Here is an 11842-nt window from a genome sequence, read left to right on the forward strand (position 1 = left end):
TGCTCCTCTGATGCTGCTTGGCCTGCTGTGTTCATCCAGCTCTACACCTTGTTATCTCAGATTCTCCAGCATCTGCAGTTCCGACTATCCCCCAAACTTCTTGAATGTTGTTGGAGCTGCAGACACCCAGGCTGGTGAGGAGTATTCCATTACACTCCTGATTTGTGCTATGTAGATGGTAGATAGGTTCTGGGGAGTCAGGAGGTTAGTTACTCGCCATGGTATTCCTAGCCTCTGATCTGCTCTTGTAACCATTGTATTTACATGGCAACTCCAATTGAGTTTGTGGTCAACAGTAACCCCTAGTGTGGTGATAGTGGGCGAGTCATCGATGGTAATTCCGTTGAATGTCAAGGGGCAGTGGTTAAATTGGCTGTTATTGGAGATGGTCGTTGCCTGTTATTTGTGTGGTGTGAATATTACTTGCCACTAAATGGAGACAGACACCCAATAGTGAGGGCAGGTAGGGGCCTCACATGATAAAGGAGGCACATGGTCACATAAGACAACATCCATGCCCTCAACAACTTCCCAGAGGTTCTGAAGAAGACTCACTGGACTCAAATCGTTAACCCCATTTTCTCTCCACAGATGGTGCCAGATCTGCTGAGTTTCTCCAGCAATTTATTTTTGTATCAAATTCCCAGCAGTCTTTCTTCTTAGACCGTTGATCCCACATATTTTTTTCAAATTCACTGTATGCTGCAGGCTCAAATTCCATTAAGTTCATGAATAATGACCACCTGTCCAGCTGGCATTGCTGAGTTTTCAGAGTTTCTAGCTCTTAAATGGGCAGCAGACAGTCTGCAGTAAAATTGCCAAGCAGATCCTGCTATCAGCAAGTGCAGCAGCGTGTCCTGCTTTTCTGATTTTGACATCCCACTCAGCTGATATAATTCAAACCATTGTATGGCTCTGGCCTTGATTATATATAACCAAATCAGCTTGCAACCAAGCACCTAAAGGCATGAGAGGGAAAGAGTGCAGAAAAGATTCACAAGGACAGTCGCAGGAACGTGGAATTCATTTAGGTGGATACTTTGGAGAAGCCAGGGCTGTGCTGCTAAAAATAAGAGTCGAGGAGATCACATGGTGATGTTGAAAATCATAGGGGAAAGGGGGCAGGGAGGGAGGCTGGGCTGTTTCATGTAAATGCGTTTTAATGCCTGCCAAAAACTAAAGTGAAAAGCTGTATAAATGGTGCAATGCCTGCACAGAAACAAAAACAGTGTCTTGTCATTCCAAAATCAGAGAATGGCAGCTGGGACAAACAAACCTAGATGCAAATGGTGAATGACAATAATCTTAGCAATTTTCCTCCTGGTACACCATTTCCTAACTTGCACTTGCAGCTGCTCTGAATATCCTGTGAAAGGAGAGGGAGGCAGATACTGCAATTTATTAGTTGTATCTACTGTTTAATCATCCAATGCAGCTTGCCTGATCTCTAAGGTGCGTGGTACTCCCGCACAACAAATGATGAATAATCTATACTTGGGGGAACAAAGGCTGTCATGGAAACGCGACATCAGTTACACCATCAGTTGCAAGTGGCTATCTTTGCCACCACCTTGTGTTTGCTACACACTTAAACAAGGTAAAGGTCACATGACCATGACAAGTCCACGAGGGACAAATGCCTTTGTCCATGGACAAAGAGCAGTTGAGAAAAACTGCTCCTATTAGGGGCAGGGATTAAAACCTGACTACCAATTGTAGGTAGCGGTTAGGATTCAGAACACAACCTTAGTGCAGTGGTGGCAGCGGATTGAAGGGTGGCTTTTAAAAAGAAATTAGATTATTTGCTGAAGAGAAAAGAAATGCAGGATTATGAAGAAAAGGCTAGGTGAATTGCTTTTACAGAGAGCTGACATGGACATTACAACTGGCCTCTTTCTGTGCCACAACCATTCCATGATATTTTTGAAATATGACAGAATTAGGTCTGTGCCATATCGTTTAGGACAATGTGGGTGCACAAGATAATGGCCTGGAACTTGCAGCAGTGGCAAAGCAACAGTGCTCGCTGGTGGCCTGGAAGGAAACCTCGCGGATTTTCAGCTACCTCTGTGGTGAGATTATAGAGGCGCTAGATAGGTAGGCTAACAGTAATGATGCAGAATAAGACCAGCAACCCTTGTTCAATCTAATGATGGATGATGTTGCACTAAAATCTAGTCACTTCCAAAAGTTGGTAAAAGCAAAAGAAAGATTGGAACATACTCTATAGATGAAGGTAAAAGTTTTAAATTTGTAGATAAGTAGATAATCTTAACACTGAAATTTAACACTTTGCCAAGATGAAACTCTGTTGATGGTCTGATCTGTTGGTCAGGAAGTAAAATCACAGTTGCACGTCGTTGCACATGAACAGGTATTTCTTAACAGTAATCTGAAACTGGAAAAAAGGGCAAGTTCTCATTGCAACCATTGTTTTCAATGATTGAATACTGATTATGGTGGATGAGAATGAGTTTTAAGTACATTCTGTATCAGCAGTGAGTGACATCAGATTGTCAGAATTGTCCAGTTCATCTGTGCTTGCATTAAATCTGGTGGTTGCAGTTAACTTCAGGGGGACAATTATGGCACAGGCCACTTGCCATCTAAACACCCCATTTGGCCCAAGATTCCAGGCCAATGTTTTGTGATCATTTTATCCTCAAAAAGACCAACAGAATCTCTGTTTGACATTTGATTTCTTGTCCCAGCTATCATCTTGCCCTTGGCCTGAAGTTGAACAAGAATGGTTGAATTACCAACAGGTTTGTGCTACAAGCAGGCATTAAGCAGAGTGATTTTCTTCAAAACATTTTAATTAAGACCCATTAAATATATTTTGTGGAGACTTTCATTAACTTATGAGAATGAATACAGGCAGACAAATAACATTTCTTTTGTCATTGACTTGCATTGTATTGATACGAAGATTGAAATGTATGCTTCTGAAATAGGTGGAGAGCCTTGCACCCCAGACTCTGAATTCAGCAACAGGGACAGTGTGCAGTTGGACAACCTACCTCCTCCTTATCTTGGACCATTCTGCGGCCGGGCCAGGGTCCATACAGATTTCACCCCAAGTCCGTATGATGTTGAGTCTTTAAAACTCAAGGTAAGACTGCACCTGACCTGCTGCTCTGTACAGCTCAATACTCAGGATGTTAACACTCACTAAGGTCATAATGCAAGAGAATACGTCAATGTCTCCGGACAATATAATAATGGGAAGGTTGTATCCAGCACACAGTTGATTAATCCTGTTGGTATACATTTAATATTTCACTAATTATTTACACAAATAATGTGAAACATAACAGATGATGAAGTGAAAAGTAATTTGAATAGGCTCACATTTTGGGAGCCAACATCACAAAGATAAGAAGAGGTTTTCTTCTCTAGCCTTGCTTTTTATTATACACCATTATAATCAGAATGATGTTTTATTAAAATAAATAATATATAGTGCAGGTTTTCCAACAGATCCCTGCTATAGTTAGGGCACACAAGCAGCAAAAGTTTCCAGGGGTATTTGAAACATTAGGTTACTCCTGGCCACGTTCATTAAGGGCCCTTTTCTCTTGGCAAACCCAACATCCTTCCATCTTTCCATCCTTCCACAGGCAGCTGCATAGTGGTCTTTTAAGGTGGGATATAGCCCAGATGTGCAACCTAGTTAATAAATGTTATTCATTGCCTTGATATCTGTCCTAACCAACAGATACAGCTGGGAACATTCTAATAAATAACATTGCAATTTGCAGAATCACATGTTTCAGACAATATACTTTGCCTAATGCACTAATACAGTCTGAGCTAATGTTCTCCTAACTAGAAGGATTATATAAGGGTTATGCAGTATCGTAAGTTGGAGATGCTAAACAGACATGGATCTTCTCAGATCACTGTGACACACCTCTGCTGTCCTTGAGTCAGCAATGATGGCAGGGTGACTAACAGACCTTTAAAAAGTAAAGCGGAAAGACAGAATTGGAAACAGTAAGCATTAAAAATGATCCTTGGAAGAATGTGTCAAACATCTTTACACGTCTTTACAACAAAAACTGATTTAGGAGTTTAATATAGTTCTTAGGGCTAAAAGGATTGGAGGATGTGGTGAAAGTGGGCACATGATATTGAGCCGAATGATCAATCATGTTCATACTAAAGGGCAGAGCAGGCTCAAACAGCCAAATGGCTTACTCTTGCCCTGTGCTGCAAGCTTGTGATTCGTTAACTGGAAACAGCAACGAAAAGGGCCATTGATGACTGAATACTAGACACTCACATGCTTTGGAGTTTAGTAGGGACAGGAGAGAGTGTGGGTAAAGTAGGGTGAAGCTAGTAATGGAAAATACTCAAATCCACAGGATTGTCAAATCAGCTATTGTAGTACGAGCTCACAGAGCAATGGTTGCTTTGTTGCCCCTCTGCTCATAACCTTCAGTTCATAATTGATGTTACTACGTTATCTGGGAAATTAATTCATACAGTGTCATGGGCTTGATTTCTTGATAGAGGTATTTTTCAAATCCTTCAAGAAGTCCCACAACCCAGGGATTAGCGATTGACAAAAGAATTAAAGGCAAGTACTGTTCTGAAAAGGGAAATAATGAATGAAAAAACCTTATTGAAAAATTCACAATTAGTCTAATAGTTCAAAACATTTAGAGCACGTGTCTCCCTGAAACTCTCTTGCATATCATCGTTTGCTGCCATGTGCCTTTCTGATGAAGCACAGATTAGAAAGCACCTAAGCAGAACAGTTTCAAACCTCCAACTTGCATTCCACTATTTTGGTAATCTAATTCAGAATCAAAGATTTAAAAAAAAGTTTGAAATATTGTCATTTAAAAACAGTCATAGGTGTGTAGATGAGGAAACAATAGACATCAATTGCAAGATTCTGAAACGGTACATGTGATCTTTGGGCTTTCAATTATCTAACCCATTTTCTCTTTACTAACAGAAAGGAGATATCATAGACATCATTGAGAAACCACCAGTAGGAACATGGACTGGCATGCTCAAAAACAAAGTAGGATCCTTTAAATTTATCTACGTCAATGTTCTACCAAATGAAGTAGAACAACCTAGGAAATCAAAGTTATTCACCAAGAACAAACGGCCTAAACCAAAGACTCTGCAAGAATTATTGGACAGAATTAACCTACAGGTGAGAGATATTAATATTTGTTCTTTCATAGGAATATGTAAAAGAGGACGTTTAATATTGAAGAGGGAGTGCAGGTGGAATTAAATTGGTTAAAAAGCATCGGCAGACCTGGAAACACACCTTAGACATGTTGACTTTATGGTTTAACTCAGGCACCTTTTGGTGTGTGTAACTCTCATCACTTAACTGGCATTCAAATTTAAACAGCACCCACACTGAAAAAAACCCAAGGAAAAGGGATGAAAGACAATTTAAAATTAGTCAGAGGTCGTCAAAAAAAATAGTCAGTCAGTGGTTATAATTGAATCAGTGATAGTAGGAACTGCAGATGCTAGAGAATCCGAGACAACAAAGGTGCAGGGCTGGATGAACACAGCAGGCCGAGCAGCATCAGAGGAGCAGAAAGGCTGATGTTTCAGGCCTAGACCCTTCATCAGAAAAGGGAGAGGGGAAGGGGGTTCTGAAATAAATAGAGAGAGAGTGGGAGGCGGATAGAAGATGGATAGAGAGGAGAGGATAGGTGGAGAGGAAACAAACAGGTCGAAGAGGCGGGGATGGAGCCAGTAAAGGTGAGTGTAGGTGGGGAGTTAGGGAGGGGATAGGTCAGTCCAGGGAGGACGGACAGGTCAAGGGGGCGGGATGAGGTTAGTAGGTAGGAGATGGGGGTGCGGCTTGAGGTGGGAGGAGGGGATAGGTGGGAGGAAGAACAGGTTAGGGAGGCGGGGACGAGCTGGGCTGGTTTGGGATGCAGTAGGGGGGAGATTTTGAAGCTTGTGAAATCCACATTGATACCATTGGGCTGCAGGGTTCCCAAGCGGAATATGAGTTGCTGTTCCTGCAACCTTCGGGTGGCATCGTTGTGGCACTGCAGGAGGCCCAGGATGGACATGTCGTCTGAGGAACGGGAGGGGGAGTTGAAATGGTTCGCGACTGGGAGGTGCAGTTGTTTATTGCGAACCGAGCGTAGGTGTTCTGCAAAGCGGTCCCCGAGCCTCCGCTTGGTTTCCCCGATTGTAGGGGAGGCCACACCGGGTACAGCGGATGCAGGTGAACATCTGCTTGATGTGGAAAGTCTTCTTGGGGCCTGGGATGGGGATCTTCTATCCGCCTCCCACTCTCTCCTATTTATTTCAGAACCCCCTTCCCCTCTCCCTTTTCTGATGAAGGGTCTCCGCCCGAAACATCAGCCTTTCTGCTCCTATGATGCTGCTTGGCCTGCTGTGTTCATCCAGCCCTGCACCTTGTTGTCTCAGTGGTTATAATTACTTTACCAACCACGGAGAAACAGTTTATTGAAAATGCTTATGGTCGAGAGGGTAACGCATGCTTTTTGGAATTATCAAGATTTAAGATTAGGATTTGTGGCACCATGGCTGCCTTCAATTGAACCTCAGATGAGTAAAAGGTGACCATCAGTTGTAATAAAAACTCACGAGAGAGACCTCTTGCTTATCAGCAGGGGGAGTAGTACTAGGCATGGAATAACAGCAGAGAGGATGGAAAATACAGGGGTTGAGATGACAGGAAACATTATCTGCTTAAACCAGGATGTACAAGAAGAATCACTGGACTCGAAGTGTTAACTTTCTCCCACAAATGCTGCCAGACATGCTGAGTTTCTCCAGCATTTTATGTTTTAGATTTCTAGCATCCACAGTAAGAAAAAGTCAGCTTTATCCCTCCGAGTACTGCTGGACCACCCAATTTGTCACATCAGGTGATAGTAGATCTTTGACTTCTGCTGAATTTGGTCCCAGCTCAGGAAAGTGGTGCAAAATAATGAAATTTGAAATTTTGCAACTTTGCATTTTACCAATCATACTGTAATTTTAAACACAGGTAGAAGAAAACCGAAGTAAATGTGCAATGTAAAACATTTGCCTTTTTAAAAAATTAAAACAAATAAAACAATAGCAAATGTTCAGCAGGCAATATCTTCACAAACTATACTTCCTGTAACATCCTTCAAATGTTTGAAAAATCATTCTGATTAGGCACGCAGAAACCAACTGATATAAAATGGGACATAAAAATAGAATCTGTGGGGGAAATGAGAATTTTTCACAAAATTACAACATCAATTGGGGACAAAGCTCAACTTAGTTATAAGAAAATTTGATATGTCTGAGAAGGCAAGTGTAAGTGTATGAAGTAAAAGTACAGAAAAAAGGAAGAAAGTGGGTTGCTGCAGTTTAAAAGAACTGATATTTCTTACATTAAATTCTACGAGTAATACATACAATAAGGAGAAAAAAAAATTGAGGGACGAGGGTGGAGGCAGTAGGGTAATTTAGGACAGGAGACCAGGAGAAATTAGTTACCTTTCTTTGAAGAGTAACATCTACCTGAAACACAAGAACTAACAGATTTAGGACTTCATTTAAAAAGACACACAGTCTTCAATAACAATGTCACATTGAGGGAATGCTGTGAAGTGTCAGTTTAAAATTATTTGCTGAAAACCTTTGTATGACTTGAATCCATAAGTGACAGCCGAAGTAATACTTTGGAGTATTTATATCCACGTTGTTGATTCATCTCATTGAAGAATGTTCTTGAACTCTCAAGATTACCATAGAGTACATTTATGACATTGAGAATTTAAATACAGTATGGGAATTAGGATGTAGAACTGCACAGCTGCTCACCACAATGTGAAACAGCCTACCTTCTAGGCTGTGACACTGTTTGCTTTCAGCAACTTGCAAGGATTCCTGCGAAATGGGCACTTTTTTTGTTCAGTCCTACATATGGAGTTTTGACCATTTTTCCCCAATGATCAGATTTGAAAAAATAAAATGTTGCCTTAAAAAGGTTGCTCTAAAACAGATGTACGTGATTGACAAATTTAAAAAGCAACAGATTGTTAAGTAGCTTATAAATTAGCTTTGATATTGCCTTCTCCAAATGCAAATAAGCAATTCACTCACTTTTAAGACAGACAGACAGAGGGGGAACAACCCCAGCAAAAAGTGTACAAGAAGTTGCAGGGGAGTTGTTTTATTTAAGTCCAGTATCACAACATATTATAATTCAAAAGCAAAGTACTTAGGATATTAAAATTCTGAAACAAGAAAGCTGGAAAAACCTCAACAGATCATTCTTTCACAAAGGTTTTGATCTTAATTGATTGGGAGAAAATTTCTGTTTACTCATTACCATATATTATTTAACAGTCCAAGGCATAATTATTTCAAAGACTAATTTAGGTACTTTTAAATGGTAATTTACTTCCATCGAATTAAGCCAAATATATTTGGATGCATGGTCTCGAGTGTCCTTTGATGTTAAAATCCTGTGGTTTTTTTTGCCTCTCTGTAAAAGGAGCATACCTCCACTCTGCTGCTTAATGGCTACCAGACTCTTGATGACTTCAAAGAGCTGAAAGAGACACATTTGAACGAACTCAATATTCTAGACCCTGAGCAAAGAGCCAAATTGCTGACGGCTGCCGAACTCCTCATGGACTATGACAGTAAGTGGGTTTCTTTGATTGTGGATGCAACACAAGCAGTTGAAGAGCCAAAAGCCATGGAACCCACATAACAGATCCTGAGCCCCCTTACGCAGTGTTACAGGGAGCTTTTAAGTTCTGCTTTATCTACATGTACATTAAACAATACCGACAACTGCTATTAAAGGATATCTTGCATGCCAGAGATATTTTGAAAATAACATTAACGGATCAGTTATCATTGGGAACAAATTTAAATAGTAGACCCACTAGTTCTTGTAGTCAAGTCGACACATCAACTAGTAAAATCTGACTAGATATTATGTCCATGGTATCAATTATATTCCCTTTTGGATAAAAGCTCACCAGGGAAGATAACAATAAAAATTAAATTTTAAATATGTAAAATGAAGCCTTTGTCTTCCATAAAAATTGAACATACAGAGTAATAGAGTCATACAGCACGGAAACAGACCCTTCAGTCCAATTCGTCCATGCTGAGCACATTTCCCAAACTAAACTAGTCCCACTTCCCTGCATTTGGCTTGAATCCATATCAATCTTTCCTGAGATAAAGACAGAGAACTGGAAAAACTCAGCAGTGAAGAGAGAAACAAAAATGTTAACAGAGTCTGACATGATTGTTCTTTAGAACACTACTTGTATTATATAACAAGGTTTAGAGCTGGATGAACACAGCAGGCCAGGCAGCATCAGAGGAGCAGGAAAGCTGACGTTTCGGGTCTGGACCCTTCTTCAGAAATGGGGGAGGCGATGATGGAAGGTGGATGCTAATGTGGTATATTGTATCCGCCATTCCCAATGTGGGCTCCTCTACATTGGGGAAACCAAGCGGAGGCTCGGAGACCGCGTGGTGGAACACCTACGCTCGGTTTGTGACAAACAACTACACCTCCCAGTCACAAACCACTTCAACTCCCCCCTCCCCCTCCTTGGATGACATGTCCATCCTGGGCCTCCTCCAGTGCCACAACGATGCCACCCGAAGGCTGGAAGAACAGCACCTCATATTTTGCTCGTGAACCCTGCAGCCCAATGGTCTCAATGTGGACTTCACAAGCTTCAAAATCTCCCCTCCTCCAACCTCATCCCAAGACCAGCCCTGCTTGTCCCTGCCTCCACGACCTGTCCATCTTTTCTCCCACCTATCTGCTCCTCCCACCTCACTGACCAACCCCCACCCCCACTTCCTACCTACACTGACCTTTACTGGCTCCATCCCCGCCTCCTTGGCCTGTCCATCTTCTCTCCACCTATCTGCTCCTCTATCCACCTTCTATCATCGCCTCCCCCTCTCTATTTCAGAGCCCCCTTCCCCTTCCCCATTTCTGAAGAAGGGTCCAGACCCAAAACGTCAGCTTTCCTGCTCCTCTGATGCTGCCTGGCCTGCTGTGTTCATCCAGCTCTACACCTTGTTATCTCAGACTCCAGCACCGGCAGTTCCTACCATCTCTCGCTACTTGTATTAAACCTATTTAGAACATCATGGTGCTCCCTGGTATCATCCTTGCTGCTGATTCAGAAGCACTTGATGCAAGTTCCACCTCAGGGTTTGATGGTCAAGAAAGATGTATTCATAGAGACAGAAAATAGGAGGAGGCCATTTGGCCCTTTGAGCATGCTGCACCATTCATGATCATAGCTAATAGTCTAATTCAATAACCTGTCCCTTGGGGAAGTAGATGTCTCAGTTAGCTGGGCAATTGATGTGAATCAGATTGGTGCCAACTGCATAGATTTTGATCTCTGTTCTAGCCTTATGGTGGGGGTGGGACAAAGGAGGAGATAATGATTTGGGAGCAACCTCCTTGCCCTACTCATGGTGGAAATCATACAAATTAAAGAGAAGTAGATCATTGGGCCACTCAAGCCTGCTCGGATAGTTAATTAAGATTGCGGCTGATTGCAATGTTACCTCAAGTTCATATTCCCATCTCTTCTTGATTAAATTTAATAAAGGGAGAAGTGGATAGCTTCTTGGGGCTGAAAGATAAAGATTCTACTTCCACTACCTTTTCAGGAAGACTGTTCCAAAGACACCATTCTGAGAAAGAAATTTACCGCACCTCTGTTGAACTGTGCAACCCCTTATGTTGAAGTAGTGGGGAGAGATCAGTCAGTAGAAGGATTCAAACCAAATAACGAAAAGGTTTTACATAGACTGCAGGTACTTAAAGTTGATAAGACACGGACACAAAATTTAATGCAGCCAAGGGTATTGAAGGAAGTGTGAATAGATATTACAATAGCACTGGTAATTTTCCTTTAATCTTCCCTGGACTCTAGTGATGTGCTAGGGAATAGCAAATCTGACCCCTTGTTCAAAAATGGTTGTAAGGTTAATCTCAGCAATTACAAACCAAAATCAACTTAATTTCAATACTCAAGAAACTTCTTGAAACAATTATATTAAAAATAGTATTAATAGTCATATGGAAAACAAATTAACTTGAAAGAGAAGGGATGAAATCCAAATGTGGATTTCTCAAACCCAGCTTATTGACACTCAGTCAATAAAATGTGGAGCTGGAGAAGCACAGCAGGTCAGACAGCACAGCAGCAGGAAAGTTGATGTTTCGGGTCTGGACCCTTCACCAGGAATGGGGAGGGGGAAAGGGAGCTCAGAAATGGGGGAAAGAGGGATGGGGCTGGGGGAAGGTAGGTAGGATGGTGATAGGTGGATGCAGTTAGGGGTGTTGTAGAGATTGGTCAGTGGGAAGGGTGGAGTGGATAGGTGGGAAGGAAGATGGACAGGTTGTGTCAGGTCAAGGACGTAGGGAATGAGAGGGAGGGCTGGACATGGGATGAGGCCAGGGGTGGGGAGATTTGGAAACTGCTGAACTCTATGTTGAGGCCATTGGGCTGCAAGTTCCCGAGGCGGAATATAAGGTGTTGTTCCTCCAGTTTACGTGTGGCCTCATTTTGACAGTGGGGCCAGCCCAGGATGGACATGTCGGCAGGGGAGTGGTTTGGTGGGGGCAGGGGGAGAAATAGAGTTGAAATGGCTGGCAACCAGAAGGTGGTGTTGTTTGGGGCATACAGAGCACAATCCCCAAGTTACTGACACTCAGAACCTAAAACAGACAGGGCTACTCAACTGCTGACTTCCTAGCAGCCTTAGTTCAAACAGGAACAAAAGAGCGAAATGGGTGGAGGGTGGAGGGTGGAGGGTGGAGGGTGGAGGGTGGAGGGTG

General features: G+C 42.2%; 1 protein-coding gene across 1 annotated transcript in view; it reads left to right on the top strand.

Annotated features, from left to right (window-relative positions):
- The window catches only part of sash3 (SAM and SH3 domain containing 3), a 65593-nt gene that overhangs the window by 49600 nt on the left and 4151 nt on the right, over window positions 1-11842 (top strand). The window contains exons 5-7 of the mRNA XM_048605430.1: window positions 2955-3112; window positions 4967-5173; window positions 8498-8648. Coding sequence (XP_048461387.1) covers window positions 2955-3112; window positions 4967-5173; window positions 8498-8648 — 516 coding nt within the window. The remainder of the gene's footprint in view (window positions 1-2954; window positions 3113-4966; window positions 5174-8497; window positions 8649-11842) is intronic.

Source organism: Rhincodon typus, chromosome 14 (genome assembly GCF_021869965.1).
Source record: "Rhincodon typus isolate 14 chromosome 14, sRhiTyp1.1, whole genome shotgun sequence".
Lineage (NCBI taxonomy): Eukaryota > Metazoa > Chordata > Chondrichthyes > Orectolobiformes > Rhincodontidae > Rhincodon > Rhincodon typus.